Raw genomic sequence first — 22,392 nt, forward strand, 5'->3', positions numbered from 1 at the left:
TGGATGGATGGATGGATGGATAAAAGATGAGGTTTATGCCATTATTGTTAATGATTTTTCAAAAATGCTTCATTTTTTTGGTCCCAAGGAGCCATTCTAATCAACATAAACACCTATGCATGCTTACAAGTAACTGTTAGTTTAATTATTATATTTTAACTGGAATGCTTTATTGGTTATCCATAATCTAACTGCCATGCTGCCCAGTAGTACGAGTCTTATCTGGTCTGTGGTCCCAGCTCCTAGCCCTGCCTCCTGCTTCAGGGTGCACAGCCGCTCTTCAATCTCCGTCCATAATTTGCATATCAGAGACATTTGCTTGAGTTTTTTAACTGGGCACCTGCTGGTTGGGAGGAGTCCACAGAATGCCACCCTAAAGTTTTTCTTTGTTCCCAACATGGTAACTCCTGTGTCAGTACCCTCTTATACAAATGGGGGTGAATGTGTTGGTTTAAAACCAAATATGTCAATAAAAACAGATGCTGATTCCTCTTGAACCTTTTCCTGGGAACTTTTAAACATTTGTGCATGAAAGACCACTCATCTTTTGGGGGTTTGATCAATTCAGAGCTTCAGTGGCAGAAAATAAATGTAGACGTGCGCATTAAGCCCACTGGTTGTTTGGACTGCTTCATGTTTTAAGGGCAGTGAAACAGCCACAAAGGAAGACTGAGTCCCGCCGACAACTGGAAGGTCAATGGTTCCATCAACAGCTGCCCCGATCCACATTCTTTAGACATTTCAACATGTAGCCCCACGTCGGGTCTGATGTGCTCATCGGTGTGTGTATGGTAGAGAAGAGCCTTGTATAGTCTTGTAAGAAGAGCGTGTAATATGAGTGGTTAATGCTGTATGCTCAATAATCCAGGGAGATGAATCAAGCAAGGTTGAGTCAGGTTCTCTGGATGGATTTTTCTTGAAATGTTCCATCTTTTATCCAAAAGACTTCTTCAGTCTGAGGCACAAGCGCCTAACCGTCTGTCCGTCCATTATCTTCCACTTGATTCGAAGTCAGGTCTCGGGGGCAGCAGCTTGATCAGGGAGGTCCAGGCATCTCGTTCCACAGCCACCTCTTCCAGCTCTTCTGGGGGGACCCCAAGGTGTTCCCTGGACAACTGAGAGACATAGTCTCTCCAGCGTGTCCTGAGTCTTTCCCGGGGTCTCCTTCCAGTCGGACATGTCTGAACCACCTCAACTGGCTCCTCGATGTGGAGGAGCAGCGGTTCTACTCCGAGTCTCTCCCAGGGAACTGAACTTCTCACCCTGTCTCTAAGAGTCCAGCTACCCTGCAGAGGAAACTCATTTCAACCGCCTGCATCTGCGATCTCATTCTTTCGGTCGCTGCCCAGAGCTCATGACCATAGATGAGGGTAGGAGCGTAGACCGACCAGTAAACAGAGAGCTTTGCAAAGTTCCTAACCCTGTTAGATTAATGCTGTTTGGTTTGTCTAATGAGACTATTGCTCTTCTCAGTTACACGGTCACATTGTCGATGTCCATTTTTAGTAAGTTCTCTTTGTTGCACTAGGTGTTGCTTTTACTTTGCAATGAAGAGTAACAGTTCTGTCACTCCTTAGAAATCTTGAATTTTCTTTATTTTAACAAATGTACAACTTCAAATCATTGAGTGTACTTGGGTTTCTGACCAAATCAGTTAACTTGTCAAACATGTTTTGTCGTGCAGGGCACGGTTTATCGTGCAGGTGTGTTTACACGTTGGTTTTCTCAGAGGGCAACAGCCAAGGCGAAGAATTCAGCGGTGGAACATGGCCTTTGTAAAACAAATATGAAGTACATGCATAGTGGTGCTTTGATGCTGGTCGTTAACGTGGCAAGTCAGCCATTGTTTTTATTGTTCAGGATCTGTGCTGTTTGGACTAAAATGGGGCGTGTCTGCATCATATCCCCAGATACAATTATGGATCTGGAGCTGTATTTTAATAAAAACAACAACAACAAAAAACAAAGCTCTGTATTTTAATATGTCGTCAATGTAGACGCCCCCCCACACCACCTAGGCTAGAATAATTGTCCATCATTTATTATAATTATTTGTGTTAACTTTCTAATAAAATAATTGTCCAACACTAAGAAATGACAAGGTCAAGGTTTCTTTGTTGTCATTCACTTCATCTGTGGTACATGCGTGGAACGAAGTTGTGTACACAGGGTCCCAGTTACATCCAACAAAAGTATAAATTGTAAAGAAAAACAGTAATAAGTTCTAAGATATGAACTAAGAATACGCTAAACCCTAATGGTACAGAAACAATACGCTGAACAGCAGCAGCACGACAGACTGAAATTCTGGAGATATACTTGCACTAAAAGACGGACACTTGGGTATAACATTTCTTTTCTCACAGGATCCTCAGGAGCAAGTCGTTCATCACGTGCAGATTTGACGTGACATGACTCCCAGTCACTTTTAGTTTACGTAGGGGAGTTCCTCGTCAGTCTACAAAACAGATTTATCTTTTGCTTTTGTGTTCTCCATCCCGTCTTATTTTTCTCGTGCTAAAAGTTGGAGCATCTGCTTGCCTACATGGTGTAACAGTGCCACATATAGGCCTGGCATAGTTATTACAGCGTTTGGGGCATTTTATGTTTCCATGTGGATGAAAACATTTTGAGAAACTGGGACGAGGAAAAAGATTGTTTTGGGAAGACAGCGTTCCCAAGTGAACACTGTCAAAGTTGAGCTGAAAACCTGGAGCTATGTTTCAGACCCCCCGCCCACTACCACCTCTGCGGCCTGGACGTGGCTCGGAGGCTGTCGGTTGATTACAGCTGGAGTAAATAACTGAAGGTTGGCAGCATTTATTAGTCGTAAATAGCCTTTTTCTAGTCATGACAATTGAAACACCTCACACTGCAACCTACAGAGACGCATTCACTTCTTCTGTATTATACTTTATACAAAGGATGTTCTTCCATAAATACACCCATAAATATGTTTGGTTGTAAAACGTATCAGAATGATGAACCGTCTTTTTAAACCGTGCGTGCCCGACATCGAAAATGTAAAAAAATTCAGTGTTTCCCCTACCATTATACAAGTAGGGCGCACTGCCCTGCCTACCGGACCAAAGCGCCCGCCCTCCCCCCATCGACAACTGCTGGCACCGATGTAGCGCTAAGCTAGCGGCACGCAATACCACAATACAGACGTGCTAGCTGCAAAGCTAGGTAGCGTACCGCTTCCCTCACGCTGAGCCGTCTCCCAACCCCCCTGCTTGAAAACTGTCAGTTCAGTACTAACGCAGACGTGTCTCTGTCTCCACCGACTCAACACCCCCCAGTCGACAAAAATCACAGAACAGATGATCGCACCCTGCCAAGGCAAGTAACGTAGGGGTAACGGTGCAATCTGCTGGTTGTGGACAGCTGTGGATGAAGTGATTTAAAAGCATTTGTGCCAACATGATATTAAGGCTGCCCAGCCCATTGATTGAAATATTTGTATGTACTCGCAAGCACGTTTAAATAAAGTTCCTACAAAAAGTTTAACGAACTTTCAATGTGTTGCTCAAACAAGCTGCAGCACACTGGAAGGAAGTCTGGTTTGTATTGTGGACAAAGTCCTGTTCCTCATCGCTTTGTTTTGATAGGCCTATTCGGCTCCGAGGCCTGCTTTCTGTCAGAGCAAAAACATTTAAAGGTTCAGCAACTCAGCTGTAACGTTTGCGCAACTGATCTCCTTGGAAATCAACCGTTTCATTGAGATAAGCGAGGAATCGTGCTTCATGGCTCAGTCACTTCACTCGGGTTTGTAGGATACTTTAGCTACTCTCCTACTACCTTTTTATTTTTCATTTATTTCTTTGAATCTGTTCATAAACGAGAGCTTGAAGAATGTACTCATTTTCCCCCACGCTGTCGGTGATGCACAGAGACAGTGGTTTCAGCTGAGTCACATTGCTGACCAGTGAACATCTGGAGTCTCTATCTCACAAACAAAATGCCTGAGAAGTTCAACAGAGCTCTCGGTCGAGGGACTTCCTTTTGGCAAAGCTAGGATGTGATGCTATATTGAGCATTTCAAATGTACTGCGTGTGTGGAAAACGTTAACTGTTTGAGTGTTTCAGGGAAGCCGTGCTTCTGATGGTTCATTTAAAAACAAGAAGTTGAGAACATTTTTTTTATTGCTGGGTATACAGCAGCTCCATCTGAACCGGGTCTCGCCACATGAAAACGTTGGCTTTTATATGTCATGGCTTTAAAATGGATTTAGACTGTTTTCATTTTCAGGAGTGAAGTTTTAAATCTTCAGGTATATCTTAAAAAAAATTGATTATTGTAAAAAAGTTCCATGTTTGTTTGTCAGCCACTTCAGAAAGTGAAACTTACACCAAGTGAACTATGTCAAGCCTTTATTTCTTGTCATTTTGATTTTATGGCTGACGGATAATGAAAACCTAATGGTGTCTCAGAAAATTACAATATTGTGACAAGGTTCCATATTGGAAACTCGTGCACACTGTGCACAGACTGATCTTAGACATGAGCTACAAATGTTGCATTCCTCATGTCAAATCACTTCTGAACCAGAGACCATGTTAGAAGCGTCTTACCTGGCTGTGGACTTTAGAAACCCAGTGGACCAGCACCAGCAGAGGACATGGACCCAAACCATCCCTGACTGTGGAAACTTCAAGAATGTCCTTCTTGCTGAGAGGCAACAGCTCCACCAGCTGTGCCACTGAAAAGTTTACAGTGATAGAAAAGTTTTAAAATGCTAGGACATTGAGACTGTAGCTGTTTGAGGATGGCGGGAGCTCATTTTGGTCTTGGCTAGGCCTGTCGCGATAAACGATAAATCAATTAATCGCATGATAAATTAAAGTTATCAACCTCATTTTCATTTATCAGCTTTATCGTTTCTTCGTCTCTTCCTACTGAAGACACTGGATGACAAAAGGCTCAACTCCGGTGCTCTTCACTGACCCCTCCCAGTGTTTCCCTTACCATTATACAAGCGAGGTGCCCCTCCCCGTCAACAGAACTGATCACCCCACCTAGCAAACTGCCCCCCCCCCCCCCCCCCCCGGCACTGACATAGCACGAAGATAGCGGCGCGCAATACAGGTGGTCTATAATCGTCCATAATAAAATCATTTGTAATCGTCCAAAATCAAGTTTTTGCATCGTTAAAAGCAGCTAAACTGAAAAGCTAAGCTACGAGCTAAGCTAACAGGGTGACCTCGGGTGAAAAAACCTCCGTCAAGTCGAAGCTACAACATTCACTGTTGAAACCCGTGCCTTCATGTAAAAATTTGTTTTTCTCTGCAAAAAGAAGCTGAGAGCTTGTTTACTGATTTTTATTAAAAGCTTTGTGACAAATGCATAGAGTCCAAAACATTCCGAGCGTCCACCATTTTGAAAACCGAAAAACAAGAACAAGTACAGTGTTGCCAGATCTCACCATGGAAACAAACAACCAGCTCCATGCTCAAAACAAGCAACCAGCTCTATGAAAACAAGCCCAACTGGCAACCCCCCACATTGTGTAAAACAGAGGCCGTTTTTAAACCGAATAAACATATATTTATTATGGCATTACATATAAACAGCAAAATGATGCTAAACACTTTGAATAACATACGTGTACGCTCTAAAAAAATACATTTCGCGTATGTAACATTAATTTTTCTTAAAGAGACACTCTGCTGCTCACTCTCTCACTGTCATGAATTCTTTGGTGTAAACAGTCTTATACTGCCATCCAGTGGTCAAAAATGATACTACACAGAAACTAACCTACTTTTCTTCTTAAGTTTGACAAAAATTACTAATGTCAAATTTCAAACAATGTCAAAGTTTATCGCAATAATTTCTGAGACAATTTATCGCCCAGCAAAATTTGTTATCATGACAGGCCTAGTCTTGGCATCACTGTGACTAGCCATTAGCTCATCAGCCCAAACAGTTACATTTAGTTTGTCCAAACTGAGGCCATTCAAAGGACCATCTACTAAAGGTAATACATTTTAAACCCCTTCATGGGGTAAAAGTGAATGTTTTGAATACCTGGATAGATATGAGGACTCCTTTCTGTTTGGCAATGGAAATTATAATTCTTTTAACAAATTATTGCACAAAACTAAAGCTGTGTGGTGCTAACTTTGGACAGCATCAATAAAGTGTTTTTTTTTTTTTAGCAAATTTCAAATCCAGTGCTATTAATCTCCATTTGGTCCTTTAAAACTGCTCATTTGTGCCCCACCCCAGCTCATTTTTATGCCACCGCCTGAGAAAATGCCAGTAGATCCTCCCAGATGATTCTGTTGAGCTCCGATGATGATGACGCACGACCACAGGGGGTGGGGGTGAGAATCAGGAAGAGCATTTGATTCTCATAAATCAACCCTGTTGCTTTTAATTTATTAATGCGGATGTGAAACGTGCACCTGGGTCCTCCGACATGGAAAGATGGCAGAGAAAGGGAGGGGAGCTTGGATACGAGTCCCAAGAGTAGAGACACAAAGCACGATCGTAGAGATGAGCGTGCAGCAGAGCAACGCTGTATGAAGAGCAGGGGTGGACATAAAGACATTTTCCAGTTTGTCCAGTGGACAACCTCATGACAAAATGCCAACATATATGGTTGTCCACAACCTTTACAATAAAGAATGCAAAAAAAAAAACCTCAAGAAAAATGTAATTTAATAAGTATATTGCACTATATGCAAAGCTTACTGTATACAAATGTCAGTCAGCCATCTTGTGGACAGCTTGTAGTTTCCAAGCTTCCGATTGGCAAACTCTTTCAGGAGCTACTGGGCTGGAATTACTTTGTTCTCTTCCTCCTCATCAGGCTTTGTGAGAGAGGCACTCGCAGCTTATTTAAGACAGAGATTGAAGCAGAAAATATTTTGACTGAAATCTTTTCTACACTTAAAGGTTACCCAAGCACCCCCCACATCGGGAGCTTTTTCCTGCGTACATGTCATTTCTCAAAGGTTTTCACCTTTAGACTGTATACATAAACTTGGTAAAAGTACACAGTAGGTTAGGTTTAGGTTTATTCTCGTATGCAGGTCAACAATGCAATGAAATGCTCAAGACGAGAAGAACCGTCTCGACTCACCCAAAAAAAACCGAGAAACCAAGTGTCAAAGCATGCAACATATAAAGAAACAAGGCACCAGAAGTGAAAAAGAAATTCATCTACGGCTAGGCCTGTCGTGATAAATCAATTAATCGTATGATAAATGAAAATTATCAACCTCATTTTCATTCATCGGCTTTATCATTCGTCTCTCTCTCTCTACTGAAGACACTGGATGACACAAAGCTCAACTCCGGTGCTCTTCACTGACCCCTCCCTTTCTCTTTAAAATCTGTTTTAACCGTCCAAAATCACATTTTTGGATCATTAAAAGCAGCTAAGCTGAGAAGCTAAACTACGAGTTAGGCTAACGGGCCGACCTCAGGAAAAAACCTCCGTCTTGTCGAAGCTCCAAAATTCACAGTTGAAACTCGTGACTTGGTGTAAAAAGTTGTTTTTCCTCTGAAAAAAGAGGCTGAGAACTTGTTCACTGTTAAAAAAAAAAAAAAAACTTTGTGTGAAAAATGCTGTGCTAAAGAGCTGAAACCACACAGAGCGTCCGCCATTTTGAGAATCGAAGAGCGACAGCCCATGTCAGTCAACAGGCCTCCCTCCCATTTTTCTTAGAGACACGCTGCTGCTCCCTCACTATCCATCCTTCAGTTCAGTATTATACTGCCATCCAGTGGTGAAAAAATATACTACACTCAAATCAAATTAACCAACATTTCTTCTTAAATTTGACAATAATTATTAATTATTGTAAATTTCAAAAAATATTATCGTTTATCGCATAATTTCTGAGACAATTAATTGCCCAGCAAAATTTGTTATTGTGACAGGCCTATCTACAGCAGCATGGTCATATTAGCAGAGTGGTTCTGTTAGCAGCACGGTCCCATTAGCAGCATGAGCATGATCATGATGACTGTGGCAACAGACGATGACTGCCCTCCAGAACCGGGTCCAGCAGACGCAGAGCATTTAAAGTTTCCCCGCAGAACCGGATTGTTCCGTAGAGTTGGGTCCGTGCAGGCAGATGGAGGATCATGAAGACGACCGCCATGACAGGCCGGAGCCTGAGCAGGAGGCGGGAAGGGGGTCGGGAACTGAACCACAATGGCAAAGGAGTGACACACAAAACTCCGAAAGTGCATCACGGTCGTACACGTAGCGTGGTGTGCAGTGTAGGCGCAAAATGTTAAAACAAAAACAACGGGAACAAATGAAGAGCAAGTCGAAGCAGACCTCGCGTCAGTGCTGCCATACTGCAGTGCACGTGACATCACCTCTGCGCACGTCACACGTACACAGTCTACTGTGTACAAGTTGGTACAGTTAGTTTAGCACATCCACACAACAACACGTTGGTGTTGTTGTTGTTGTTGTTGTTGTTGTTGTTGTTGTTGTTGTTGTTGTTGTTGTTGTTGTTGTTGTTGTTGATAAAACATTATGTTGAATCGAGTTTTAGCAGATATTTACAATAAACTACAAACGCCTGAAACCGACTCTCTGAGAGAACTTTGTGAGTTTAAGGTACAAATTAAAGTTCAACAGAGACACGTCTTCTTTGTAATCTGGGCATATAAATGTTTATCATGTTAATCTGCTTAATTCTAAGAAGTAAAGCAGCAGACGCAGCCTCCTCTCAGTCTGAGCGCGCTCCAGCGGTGATGTGCACTCTCTCTCTCTTTTGGACCGGGCAAAATACACGAACCCCCTCTCATTTTTAAAGATGACACCTTTAATTCACATCTGTTCCACTCGGTTGTCCACCAGACGACCTCGAGCTCTGCTAGTTCCAGAAAAAATAGGTCGTCTCAGACAAACGGACACTGCTTATGAACCTGAAGAGTGAGAGATAAATGGGTGTATGGTCGCTCAGTGCAATACCTTTGGGATTGGAGATTATGTTAATGTTTGCTGTGAGGCGATGGTGAACAGGTTGAACAGGTAGGACAGCTGTTGAAGAGGTCACATTGACTCGATGACTCTGGAGAGAACCGTAGCTCTGCCAGCCTGGTCAGGATTTACTGTGTTTCCAAACTGTTGCCATTCAAAGAGCTGTCTAGGGTATATTAATATATATATATTAACAATATTGTTTACAAGCTGTTTACCTGGACAGCAAAGCAGCTGCATCTCAGCAAGAAGGTTGCCGGTTCAAATCCTGCCCCGGGGCCTTTCTGGGTGGAGTTGCATGTTCTCTCCGTGCTGCGTGGGTTTTCTCCAGGTACTCCAGTTTCCTCCCACAGAACAAAAACATGCATGTTAGGCTGATTCTCACTTTCATCTAAGGGACAATTTGGAGTTACCAGAGTGGATGGTTGTTTGTCTCTGTGATGGACTGAAGACCTGTCCAGGGTGTCCCCCACCTCTCACACAGTGACAGCTGGATATGGACACCAGTGACCCCCCCGAGACCCAAAACGAAAGAAGGGGGTAATGATAATGGATGGATGGACTTAAATGGTTCAGTTAGGAAATAATTGATATTATTTTTGCAATAATAATGTGACAAAGTTTTTATTTATTTATTAATTTTTCTTACAGTTAGCCTTTATCCTAAATGTCAATAATTTCTACATTTATAACTCATGCACAGAGATTCATGAATAAGTCACAACCAAAAGCTCTCAATCAAAGGAGACCAACAGGAACATTGTCTAAAACCTTTTAAAGTATAAAATAAAATAAAAAAATGCCAGAGACTGGTCATAATTAGCAGAAAGATGGATAATCAAAGTCTGGCCAAGCAGAAAAACAATGGCCTTCAGGTGAAATTCAATGATGGGGCCTTGTTTTCAATGTTGACACATCAAGGGTTTTGGAACGGCAGATTGTTTCTTCTTTTATGAGAAAGAATAAGGACGAACACTGAAGACTCCTCACAGTATAAGGAATGTTCTAGAGCTCCGTCTGATCAACTTTATTCATTCTTTTTTTAAATCTTACCGTTGTATTCAGTCAGTTGGCATGAGTTTTGGTTTGCTCTGTTTCAGCTAATCACTTGCAGAGCAGTTTTTAGGAAGTTTCCAAAATATATTCAGGGAGACCCATGAGATCATTGTACAACAACGCCAAGTGAACGGCTTTAATATTTCGTCTCTATAATATAATAATCTATAATATTTCAGCTCCACAGAACACGAGTGGTTTTCTCTAATCATCAGAGCACGCCGAAGCTAACCTTGCTGGTAAGAAGTTAGCGCTAACGGCAAAGTTAAATGGTTTCTGTTGGCTGCTTCACATCTAAAGATCACATTTCTCCTGTTGAAATATTTTAACTCACAGCAGAAGGAACTTTTTAAAACAGTCGAGAGGGAAATGAACTGTAACGTGCGGGGGTGGACAATTTGATCAGATCCCTGGATTACACCACATGCCTTTGTTCTGAATCATAGCTGTGGTTTGCAATCCAATACCATACAACGTGAACTTATGAGAATAAAGTTATTACAGAGTAAACTCTTATTGCTCGGGGCTCCTTTGATTATTCTGTTTGATTTTATTTGCTCATTTTTAAAAAAATCTAGCGTTAACTAGTACTGGTCGAATTAACCTAACTTTGTTTTGAATGACGTACAGTGGTGCTTGAATGTTTGTGAAGTCTTTATAATTTTCTATATTTCTGCATAAATCTGACATAAAACATCAAACGATTTTCACACAAGTCCTAAAAGTAGATAAAGAGAACCCAGTTAAACAAATGAGACAAAATATTATACTTGGTCATTTATTTATTGAGGAAAATGATCCAATGTTACATATTTGTGATGGTAAAAGTATGTGAACCTTTGCTTTGCTTTCATTCCCTGGTGTGCCCCCACCCCACCCCACTCCACCCCCCATGCAGCAATAACTGCAACTAAACATTCCCAGTAACTGTTGATCAGTCCTGCACACATTGGAGGAACTTGAACCCATTCCTCTGCACAGAACAGCTTCAACTCTGGATGTTGGTGGTTTCCTCACATTAACTGCTGCTTCAGGTCCTTTCACAACATCTGGATTGGATTAAGGTCAGGACTTTGACTTGGCCATTCCAAAACATGAACTTTATTCTTCTTGAACATTCTTTGGTAGAATGACTCGTGTGCTGAGGATCATTGTTGCTGCATGACCCACCTTCTCCTGAGATTCAGTTCATGGACAGATGTTCTGACATTTTCCTTCAGAATTCTCTGATTTCATTCAGAATTCATTGTTCCATCAATGATGGCAAGCCGTTCTGGCCCAGATGCAGCAAAACAGGCCCAAACCATGACACTACCACCACCATGCTTCACAGATGGGATAAAGTTCTTATTCAGGAATGCAGAGTTTTCTTTTCTCCAAACATTAAACTTTTAATTTAAACAAAAAAGTTCTATTTTGGTCTCATCGTCCACAAAACATTCTTCCAACAGTCTTCTGGCTTGTCCACGTGATCTTTATCAAACTGCAGACGAGAAGCAATGTTCTTTATGGAGAGCAGAGGTTTCTCCTTCAACCCTGCCATGCACACCATTGTTGTTCAGAGTTCTCCTGATGGTGGATTCATGAACATTAACATCAGTCAATGTGAGAGAGACCTTCAGTTGTTAGAAGTTACCCTGGGGTAGAGTTGCATTCGGGTACAAAATATCCGACCCGACCCAGCCTGTAGCCATCATTTCCGAACCCCACCCGACCTGATGAATCAACAGAAATTACAGGTCCAAACTCGAAAAAAATCCATCCGTCCGTCCATCCATCCATCCATCCTTTTTACCCGCTTCTTCCATTTTGGGTCTCAGGGGTCGCCAGTGCCCATGTCCATCAATCACTGTGCAAAGGGCGAGGTACACCCTGGACAGGTCACCAGTCCATCACAGGGACACACAGAGACAAACAACCATTCACTCTCTCATTTACACCTAGGTACAATTCAGAGTTACCAGTCAGTCTAGCATGCATGTTTTTGGTCTTTGGGAGGAAACCGGAGTACCTGGTGAAAACTCACACATGCACAGAGAGAACATGCAAACTTCAACCAGAAAGGCCCCCGGACCAGGATTTGAACCGGCAACCTTCTCGCTGAGAGGCAGCAGCTCTACCAGTTGTGCCACTGTGCTGCCCTTGAAAAAAAAGAAGACATTTTTAATTCAGCTTTGACTGCTTATATAATTATTAACGGTCGGCGGATGCATGCGGCTGAGTAAAGGGGGTAGAAGATCGGAGCTGAGGGGGTGTTGGTCCTTTCATGGCCGTCAAAGCGCATTAGCTGCTTCTGCCTGCATTCTGCATTATTCAGACACAGACCCTGCTCTGACATGTCGGATATTTTGTGATCTCACCTGTTGGTCGTCAGCCGTGCGCGTCCACTTAGTGCAGCGGCTGAATGAATGTCCATTTGGACTGGTGGATCGTTGGCAGTATAGTCCCATCTGAAGCTTAACTGAACTTTTTATCTTTATTAGGCCGATCAGCGCACGGTGGAATGGCCATGTGCAGCTGGTGAATGTATGGCAAGCCATGTTGCCATATAATTGGATCGTTAGCCGCGTGTGTCCGCTGACACAATCAAAAGCCCGACACCGACCTGGCCCGCACATTAAGCACATTATTATAGATTGACCCGACCCTAATCCAGGTCGGGCGGGGACGGGCTCCGGGTTCGGGTTCGAAATGACAGCTCTACCCTGGGGTCCTGTGTGACCTCGCTGACTATTCCACTCCTTGTTCTTGGAGTGATCTTTGTTGGTCCACCACTCCTGAGGAGACTAATAATGGTCTTGATGTTCCTCCATTTGTCCACAATCTGTCAGACTGTAGATTGGTGGAGTCCAAACTCTTTACAGATGTTTTGTAACATTTTCCAGCCAGATGAGCATCAACAACTCTTTTTCTGAGCTCCTCAGAAATCTCTTTTGTTCCTGTCATGATCCACTTCCACAAACATGTTGTGAAGATCAGACTTTGATAGATCCTGTTCTTTAAATCAAACAGGGTGAAACTCACACCTGATCATCATCACATTGATAGAAAACACCTGACTCTAATTTCACCTTCAGATTAACTGATAATCCCAGAGGTTCACATACTTTTACCATCACAACTATGTAACATTGGATCGTTTTCCTCAAATAAATGACCAAGTATACTTATTAAGTATAATTAGATTAGACCAAGTATAATATTTTGTCTCATTTGTTTAACTGGGTTCTCTTTATCTACTTTTAGGACTTGTGTGAAAATCTGATGATGTTTTAGGTCAGATTGATGCAGAAATATTGACAATTATAAGGAGTTCACAAACTTTCCAGCATCACTGTACTTCAACGTACTCGTACTCAACGTACTTCTCGTGTGTGTTATTAACTCTGAACAGTTGATGGATTGTTTCTTCTTGAAGGCTCATGGAATGCGAGCCTACTCCTATTAAGTCTCAAGGACAAAGAAAAAATGTCGCAGCTGTGGCTGCAGGCTACAGCAGCGCTGCATCGACACCAGACGTGGGTACTGCCTTGATTTGACTTCTTTCTGTGTCATTTCTTTCTGTCCAGATTGGACTGATGTCGGTGACCATTTTCCCGGTGCGGCTGCTGCTCGTCTCTTTCCTGATGTTGCTGGCGTGGCCCTTCGCCTTCACTGCCACCCTGGGACGCTCGGATTTTATCGTTGAACCACAGTCATGGTGGAGGAGGTGTGTTGGTGCATGTTAACAAGAATGTGCCACTGAAACGTCATTGCGTGAAAAGCTTAGACATGTTGTCGACTGAAAATTACCGGAGTGTCCACATCGATGAGCATTAACTTTAACTCACGGATTAAATAGGTGTGGATCTTTTTCTAAATGATATGGTTGGTTACATTTATGTAAACATTTTTGTATCTCACTGTGTGAATTCCAAATGAGTGGATGAAACGTTTTAAGAATCTTGTCCTTTCTCAGAATCGTCCATCTTTGTATTTGGGTCATCATGCGAGCCATGTGGTTTTGTGGCGGTTTCCATCGGATCAAGGTGAAAGGGAACCCAGCCCCACCCTCTGAAGCTCCTATTCTTGCCGCGGCGCCACATTCTTCCTACTTTGATGCGATCCCAGTCACCCAGATGATGTGCTCTATAGTTGGCAAACAGGAGAGCAGGAGCGTACCAGTGTGGGGCAGTAAGTCAAATTCATTTGAACTTTACCTTCAGGAAACATAAAGGAAACACGAGAGAGAATAGTGCAGACGAAAAGTATAATGTAGAGCGCGTCTGCGAAGCTAATATGCTGGTGTCTCATCCAGGGCATGGTATAGCAAAGCAAATAGAACTGGGCTTCTGTAGATAAAGACGTTTCGTTTCTCATCTGGAGAACTTTCTCAATTCAAAGTGGTTGTGGAGTTTCAAGCGTGTAAGTCCACACTCTCCATCTTTAAACAAAGAAACCTCCCCGGATGGAAAGCGAAACGTCAGCTACAGGAGAGAAGTCCAGCTGATATATATATTTTTTAAGTATCTGTAAAGTAAGTGTTTCTGCATTAATGTTTAATGTGACAGCCCAAGTGTTTGTTTTTTACGTTATAGTGTGGTCATTAAAAAAACAGTGGATGGTCTTTGCTGGGTTTTGCCGTGGGCTCATTATGGGTGGCTGCGGTGGCTCAGTGGTCAGTGTCGTGGTCTTGTAACTCTGAGGTTGCGGGTTCGAGCCTGGGTTGCGTCAGGAAGCTGCTCCTGAGTGTGTCAAAGACAGAGCGTAAGCTCAGAGGAGACCGTGCTTTAAACCTAAACCGTGGAACCACCTTCCCTTGAACATCAGACAGGACTCTTGTCTGTTTTTAAATCCCTTCTTAAAACCATCTCTTCTCCGTGGCCTTTGACACCATGTTGACTTTTAATCATTTTAACTGCTTTTTATCATCTGATTGTTTTATGCTGTGCACTGTATGTGTACAGCACTTTGGTCCTGTGGGTGTTTAAAGTTCTCTATAAATAAAGCTGGTTTGGGATCTGGTGTTATACAGGTGCCAAATCTTTCATGTGAGTTCTCTAGCTGCCGCAACAACAGCCGAGAGAAACTTCTTGTGCTCTCATTTCCTAACGAGAAGCAAGTCATAGGAAAGTAACCAAATAGATTTAGTCTTTCTGTCAATGAGCAAACTACTCAAATCTTTTTAGTTCTTTCGGCTGTTTCCTTCTTCAGGGGTCACCACGGCGATCTAACTCGCACAAAGACTCGGCAATTGTTTTGAAGCCGGATGTCCTTCCTGACGCAACCACAGACCACCGAGCTACCACAGCCTCTGTGTGGAGCAGAGAGCTGCTATCTAGAGCGCCGGGGGAGCAAATGGTGAGGGTTAAAAGCCTTGCTCAAGGGCCCAGAGTGGGGCAAATAAGGGTGGAGGCAGGTGTGGGTGTTTCACATTTCCCATTTTGAATGTTGTCGGTGCGGGGAGTTGAACCGGCGACCCTCCACTCACAGGCCAATCATCTCTAACTTCTGCGCCACCACTCCCCTGAATTATAAATAAAACATTTTAAATTCTAAATAAAATGTGTCCATAAAAACAACTTTCAAAAAACACGGAGACAGGAGCAACAGACATTTAGCATTTGACTCAAACCAATAAAACCAGTTTCACTGAGATGGGACAGCACAACATTAAAACAATTCAAGGAAACACAAAGGAATAGAGAAGCAGTAAGTTTAGTTGTGAGTGGTTCTGATTTTAAGAGACCTCGTGGAGCTAGACTCAGGCCGGTCACCAACTGAACACAGGCTGAATTATTATAAAACTGAAAGGAAGCGCATTATGTTCATAAATACTGAAACACTAAATTACATTTCCAAAGTTGAGTTGTTTCAAGTCGTGGGACACGTCTTTGTTGCTGTAATTATTCACAGCTAAACACTAGAAGCATTGTTTACATGGTCTTTTGTTCAGTTTGTGTTCTGTTTTGTTAAATTTAACATCCTGGTGTGTTTGTATCAGAAATCTGCAATTTAGAATATTTGACTGGTTGATGCAGAACAATGCGGGTCAATTATCGTAGTTGTGATCTGAGCTGGAAACTTGACACAGTGTCAGATGTGCACGTTGAACCAGTTTGTCATGCCTTGGGTTCCTCCATGTGTAACAATCCTGAAATATTGTGGTGTCTTCTCATTTTCTCTCGTGCGTTTGCTTTTTAAAACTCTCTCCTTGTTATCGTCTCCCCCCCAGCTTTGATCAGCTACATCAGGCCTGTGTTCGTGGTTCGCTCCGACCAGGACTCGAGAAGAAAAACAGTCGAGGAGATAAAACGAAGGGCCAAGTCTGAAGGAGAGTGGCCCCAGGTACAGTTTGTATTGACACTGGCAGATCAGATCTGAACTAATACGAGTTCACTTGAAGTGAATTTGGGCCCCGTCTACACAAACAACACTCCAGCAACATAGCAGTGAAGATGATCATACACTTAAATCAACAAATTGATGAAGGCAACCACTGAATATGGGCTGGTGGAGACAAATTTGATTAAAACAATCTGTTTGGACACTGGCTAGAAAAGCAGCCGCCTATTATTATAACAGGGTTTTGCTCTTTCTTCAACTTTGATTTGGCCCGAACCGCAATGCGTACCCCCACAAATGTTACATCAAAACGACTGGCTCTGCACCGTGATGTGTGATATTACTTTTATTGGCATTTTGAGTTGCCATGGCAACGTAATTTGCAAACAAAGATGCCATATTTCTCATCATGAAACGCTGACAGAACTCTTCTCACTCTCTAGCTGCCACGGTGAGGTCACATGACCTGGAGTCAAGAGGTCTGAACAAAACTCAGTATGTCACTGAACAAACTCTTTCTACCACCACATTGTTTAAAATACACATATGTATCAAAATGTAGGCATTCTTGTCATCTAGCCATCAGTATTTCTGGTGTGGCTGTGGGTTATGGCTAAATCAGCCATTTTTAGAGATATTAAGCTGAAGTTTGGTGTGGTGGTAGCTGAGTGTGAACCCCCCAACACATAGTACAGTCAAATCAAAAATTTAAAATTGTCCCTGTTAGTTAAAGACATTTTATTTCTTGTGCGTGGAGCTTTCTCGATTGGGGGTGTGGGGTGGGGGACTGGCGAGTGTGGAGTTCTGGGCTTTTAAACTGCAGCTGTAGCTCCATTATGTAAGCTAGGTTTTCATCCTGCAGAAACTCGTTCCTCTAACAATGGTGAGTTATTAACTCTTTGTTTGCCCTGTTTATGCTTGTTTATATTTTATTTTACTGAAAGTACAATTCATAGCCTTGTGGGCTTGCGTTCATGTTTGAATGCGTTTCCTCGTTCCAGATCATGATATTCCCTGAGGGGACGTGCACCAACAGGACAAGTCTCATCCTCTTCAAGGCCGGTATGTGCTCGGTTCTTTTCACCATCACAATATCAGATAACCCGCTTCCTCGTTTGGTCCATGTCCTAAACCTCTGAGTGACCACGTGGAGTCCTGAAGGAAACCATAACAAAACCTTTTACTGTTTTTGTAGTTCAGTACATTTTAGATCCTATATCTGTGAATGACATTCTTCATTAGCTGTTTATACATGGAAGTACTTTTACATGTTCTACATAGTTTTTTATCCACTTATCGTCACAATCTTAGTTTGCTCAGTACTTTGGTATGCAGGTAGATCAAGTTCTAGCAAACCCATAGCAGGCCAATTAGCTAACTAACAACCGTTTGTATTCAAAGATCGGAAAACTGATTTACATTCAACACAATTGATGTTTGTCATTTGGCCTCTGTGCTTCCTGAGATTCTTGACAATCTTGTTCTTTTACCACAAATTATTGGAGCTGTTTATTTCTGCACAAAAGTAGGTTGATGAATTTTTTTTTTTTAACACTGTTACTGTTAGCAGCATGGTCCTGTTAGCGTCATGGTTCTGTTAGCAGCATGGTTCTGTTAGCAGCATGGTACTGTCAACATGTGGCTCTGTTAGCAGCATGGTCCTGTTAGCGTCATGGTTCTGTTAGCAGCATGGTTCTGTTAGCAGCATGGTACTGTCAACATGTGGCTCTGTCAGCAGTGTGGTTCTGTTAGCAGCGTTGTCCCATCAGCAGCATGGTACTGCTAGCGGCGTGGTTCTGTGGTTCAATTAAACTTCAGACCAATCTCAAAACTTCTCTTTCTTTCTAAAATCCTGGAGAAAACAGTTTTCATTCAACTAAACAAGTTTTTGAATGAGAATGGAATTTTTGAGATCTTCCAGTCTAGTTTAAAACATTTACACAGCACCGAAGCAGCATTAGTGAGGGTTTGTAACGACATTCTGTTAGCAAATGATTCTGGCCAGTTTGTGATACTTGTACTTCTGGATCTTACCGCTGCTTTTGATATTGTTGACCACAGAATCCTTATATTGCTGTTAGGATAGTGGGTTGGGCTTACAGGTGCAGCACTATAATGGTTCTGTTCCTATCTGAGTAACTGGAGATTTTGTGTTAAGGTTGGTAATGGTGTATCTGTTTCAGTGCCTCTTTCCTGCGGGGTCCCGCAGGGGTCAATTCTTGGACCCCTTCTGTTTGCACTGTATCTGCTCCCTTTGTGGTCTGTTCTGAGGAAGCATGGTTTTTCTTTTCACTGCTATGCTGATGACTGTCAGATTGTTTTGCCCTTAAAACCTATAAGTTCTTGCTCCATTCACCCTGTGTTAAAATGTCTTGATGACTTTAAGCATGGATGACTTCAAATCTTTTTAAGTTTTAATGATCAGAAGACTGAAGTCATTGTGTCCCTAGCTCTACTTCTGCCTCTGTTCCTGTAAACCTTCACTCTCTTTAGCCACATATTAAGCAGTCCGTTTTTCTTGTCATGTTTATGGTCGTTTTCACACCTGATAGTCCGGTACACTCGGTTCGGTTCGGGACCAATATTCATGACCTTTTGTTTACATTTGAGCTGGTGAGTTTGCATTCACACTGCACTGTGCAGTCGAGTCAACCTGTTGAACCAACCTGTTCCCCCGCTCGCCTGTGGGGGCGCTGCACGAAGAGCTACTGAAAGAAACGACACAAAAACCTCTGAAGACACGTCTTCTTCTTCTTCTGTAAATAAAAATAAAAACGAAGTGGCATCAAGTTTTAGCAGTTTTAGGAGTTATATTTTGTCATTTTTCAAAAATGGACTCAGCATGAGCAGAAGATGAGACAGAAGACCATGGAGAATATTGTTTTTCCACACAAGGCAGCTGACGGCTCCATATAAGGTCAGAGAAATGTGTGTTTGTTTACCCTGCGGAGCGGGGCTCGGTCTGTTTATATTCACACTGTACTCGAACCGCACTGGAGTTCTCTTCTACCGGACCGAGACCTAGGTTTTAGCCCGGGCCAGAGTTCGATGGCGCGTTCACACCTCCCCAAACGAACCGGACTTTCTAGGAAAACGAGCTAGAGTTCGATTAAAGCGGACTAAACAGGGCTGGTGTGAATGCACCCTTTAATTAATTTTCGGTACTCATTGCTTTTATTTAATTATTTTTCCATTAAATTACTCCCATTGATTTTTTTTTAATTTTATTATTAAGCACTTTGATAACAGCTGCTGTTTAAATATGTGTTATAAGTAAAGTTGACTTGACTTCTGTTAGCAACATGATGATAGTAACGACCGCAGCAATGGACAATGACTGCCCTCCAGAACCGGGTCTGGCAGACTCAGAACATTCAAAGTTCCCCGCGGAACTGAACTGTTCTGTAGAGTTTGTCTGTGCAGGCAGATTGAGGATCATGGAGACAGCCACCATGACAGGCCGGAGCCTGTGCCCGAGGTGGGAAAGTGACCGGAGAGTGGGGTTCTGGTGGAACAAACTGAGCTGCAGATGGACCGCGTAGGTCTCAGAAAATTCCCAGTGGAGCGGCTCGGAGAGCGGTGTGTCATATTGAACCATCCTGCCAAACCCGCGCACCGTGCCACCCTCTGCAGCCCGTCTCTTTTAGTGTTGAGATAGATCAGTGCAAGCAACAAAACAAGCGAGGTGTGAGGAAGCACCAGTAACAGCTACACACGGTGCAAAAGTTTTTGTTCATTTCGTTTTGCTTTTTCAGGATTTTTAAATTTTTTTACTTTCGACTTCTACTATTATTTCCGGACCTTTTACTGGAAATTGACAACAAATTGCGCGAGGTGTAAATAAAAAAATAATTAAAGAAAGAAAACGGGTAAGGGATAAAAAATACATCAAAGACAAAATGACTGTTTACAGCACGTGAACACTTTTTTATATCACGCTGATAAGAAACAAAAAATCCAGCAAAGTTCTGAGACAGAATGAAAAATGCTTCACCCTCTGTTGGTCATAAGTCTTGAGCTGACAACTCTTTACTTGGTGCTAAAATACTTTGTTTTTTTATTTTCAGACTGTTATTTTTGGTATTTGTTAAATCTGCTCCACTCTGGACTTTATAAAAACGGAGACTTCCCCTCGTGGGTGGTCAAACAGAATTTCTTTTAAACGTTTTCCAAAGTGGAGATGTTTTCAAACTCCCCACTTCTTTAAGCTCTACTTCTCTTCAGTAATACCTAAATCTGATGTTCATGTCACGTTTCTATTTTTTAACCAATTTTTATTTTCAACTAAGGAAACCAGACACAGTTTGACAATTTAAATCAAAGGGAAACTTTATTTTGATAGGACTTCTGGTGATTTCCAGTTCGTCCTGTCTTTAATGGCTTTGTATTAAATTAAATGTTTGTGCCCAGACCTGCAGATAATTATGAATGAATGTGTCTGCTGCTGCCAAATCCTTGTGCAGATGCCAGATCACGTTAATATTGAAACATTGCATTAGATTGACCCTGCAGGCTGGGAGGTTTAGTGCCCTTGAAACTGCAGTACACAAAACGGTTGAACCCATTTCTTGTTTGGACTCACACACCATGTGTGTGAGTGATGTCAGCTCCGTTGTCCAGTGGCAGCTTTTTCTTAATCCCATTTCTTCCAGTCTGTAAATTTGATGTTCCCAGTAAGCCCCATAAGTCTGTCCTGCTTTCATTGTGTGTGTTTGTCTTTATGTGTGCGTGTGTTACGTTTCTGCTGTGTGTTGCCAGTCCTCTCTGGACATGCCTGCTCTCGTTATGTCTGCTCCCTGTTTGTTTCTGTGTTGATGTGCTTCTGCCACCTGCGCACAAACACACTCTTTAGATACAGACTGAAAGGCATCACCCTATTATTATCCACCTGAACAGGGTTTTGCTCTTCCTTCAACTTTAATGCGGCTCGAACTGCAACGTGTACCCCCACAAATGTTATATCAAAATGACCAGCTTGGCACTGTGATGTATGCTATTACTTCTATTGGCATTTTGAGTTACCATGGAAACGTAATTTGCAGTCAAAGATGTCATTTTTCTCATCAAAAAACACTGATAGAAGTCGTCTCACTCTCCAGCTGCCACAGTTAGGTCACATGACCTGGAGTGAAGTGGTCTCCGAACAAAACTCATTATGTCATCGAACAAACTCTTCCTACCACCTAGGGCTGGACAATAATTCAATATCGATATATCTCGCGATATACTTTTATTCAATAACAGTGATATGAGTTTTAAGCACATTTTCAATATTTCAATTGGATTACAGCGTTTCACTGACACATTTCTTGTTCTGCTCGGGTTGAAGCAGCCCCTTCAGTTTCAACACACAAATTAAAAGATGCGACACAACTACGTCAGTTCGTGGTGACGTAGATGTTACGCAGAGCTCAAGTCCAGAAGGCGTTAGCAGTAGCAGGCTAGGCTAGGCTAATCTCCAACGCGCGTTAAGTCTTCGCTTCAAAATGAGTTCCCATGACCGTCAGAATGTGACTGAACAAGTTTCACAAATGAAGAGAAAGCAGATGACATAACTGATGAGAGAAGAAAGACTAATTCGGCGATGTGGAGGTGGTTCGGCTAGCTAAGATCTGATAAACTGCAGGTTTCAGTCAGTGTGCTGCAAAATGTGACAGTCGTTCCAACTAGCGGTGGGAACACATCGAACTTGTTCCACTTGATAGAAGATGCTGAGAGTCAGAAGATGAAGCACAATAAAAGTTTGAGGCAACGTGTCCCTGAAACATCACCCCCAGCTGTAACAAGAGAAACATGCAGCAAACGTCTGGTTATCTTGTTGTTTCAAGTTAAAACTATTAATATTGACCAAGTTGAGAGTTTTATGTTTATTTGACGGTGATTTCAAAATTTTTTGAAGGCTAAATACAAATAAAAGGTGAACATTAATTTATTTGTACAGTTTGTACAGTTTTTCTGAGGCTTTTATATTGTTTATATCAATATCGAATTATATCGTTATCGACCGAAATTAAGAAATACATTGTGATAAAAGTTTTGGCCGTATCGTCCAGCCCTA

General features: G+C 42.3%; 1 protein-coding gene across 1 annotated transcript in view; it reads left to right on the forward strand.

Moving 5' to 3' along the window:
* The window catches only part of lpcat1 (lysophosphatidylcholine acyltransferase 1), a 41,251-nt gene that overhangs the window by 1,133 nt on the left and 17,726 nt on the right, over window positions 1-22,392 (forward strand). Inside the window, exons 2-5 of the mRNA XM_037693367.1 lie at window positions 13,580-13,719; window positions 13,969-14,183; window positions 16,225-16,337; window positions 17,336-17,396. Coding sequence (XP_037549295.1) covers window positions 13,580-13,719; window positions 13,969-14,183; window positions 16,225-16,337; window positions 17,336-17,396 — 529 coding nt within the window. The remainder of the gene's footprint in view (window positions 1-13,579; window positions 13,720-13,968; window positions 14,184-16,224; window positions 16,338-17,335; window positions 17,397-22,392) is intronic.

The sequence above is a fragment of the Nematolebias whitei genome, chromosome 19, assembly GCF_014905685.2.
Source record: "Nematolebias whitei isolate Nwh7 chromosome 19, NemWhi1, whole genome shotgun sequence".
In the NCBI taxonomy this organism is placed as follows: domain Eukaryota; kingdom Metazoa; phylum Chordata; class Actinopteri; order Cyprinodontiformes; family Rivulidae; genus Nematolebias; species Nematolebias whitei.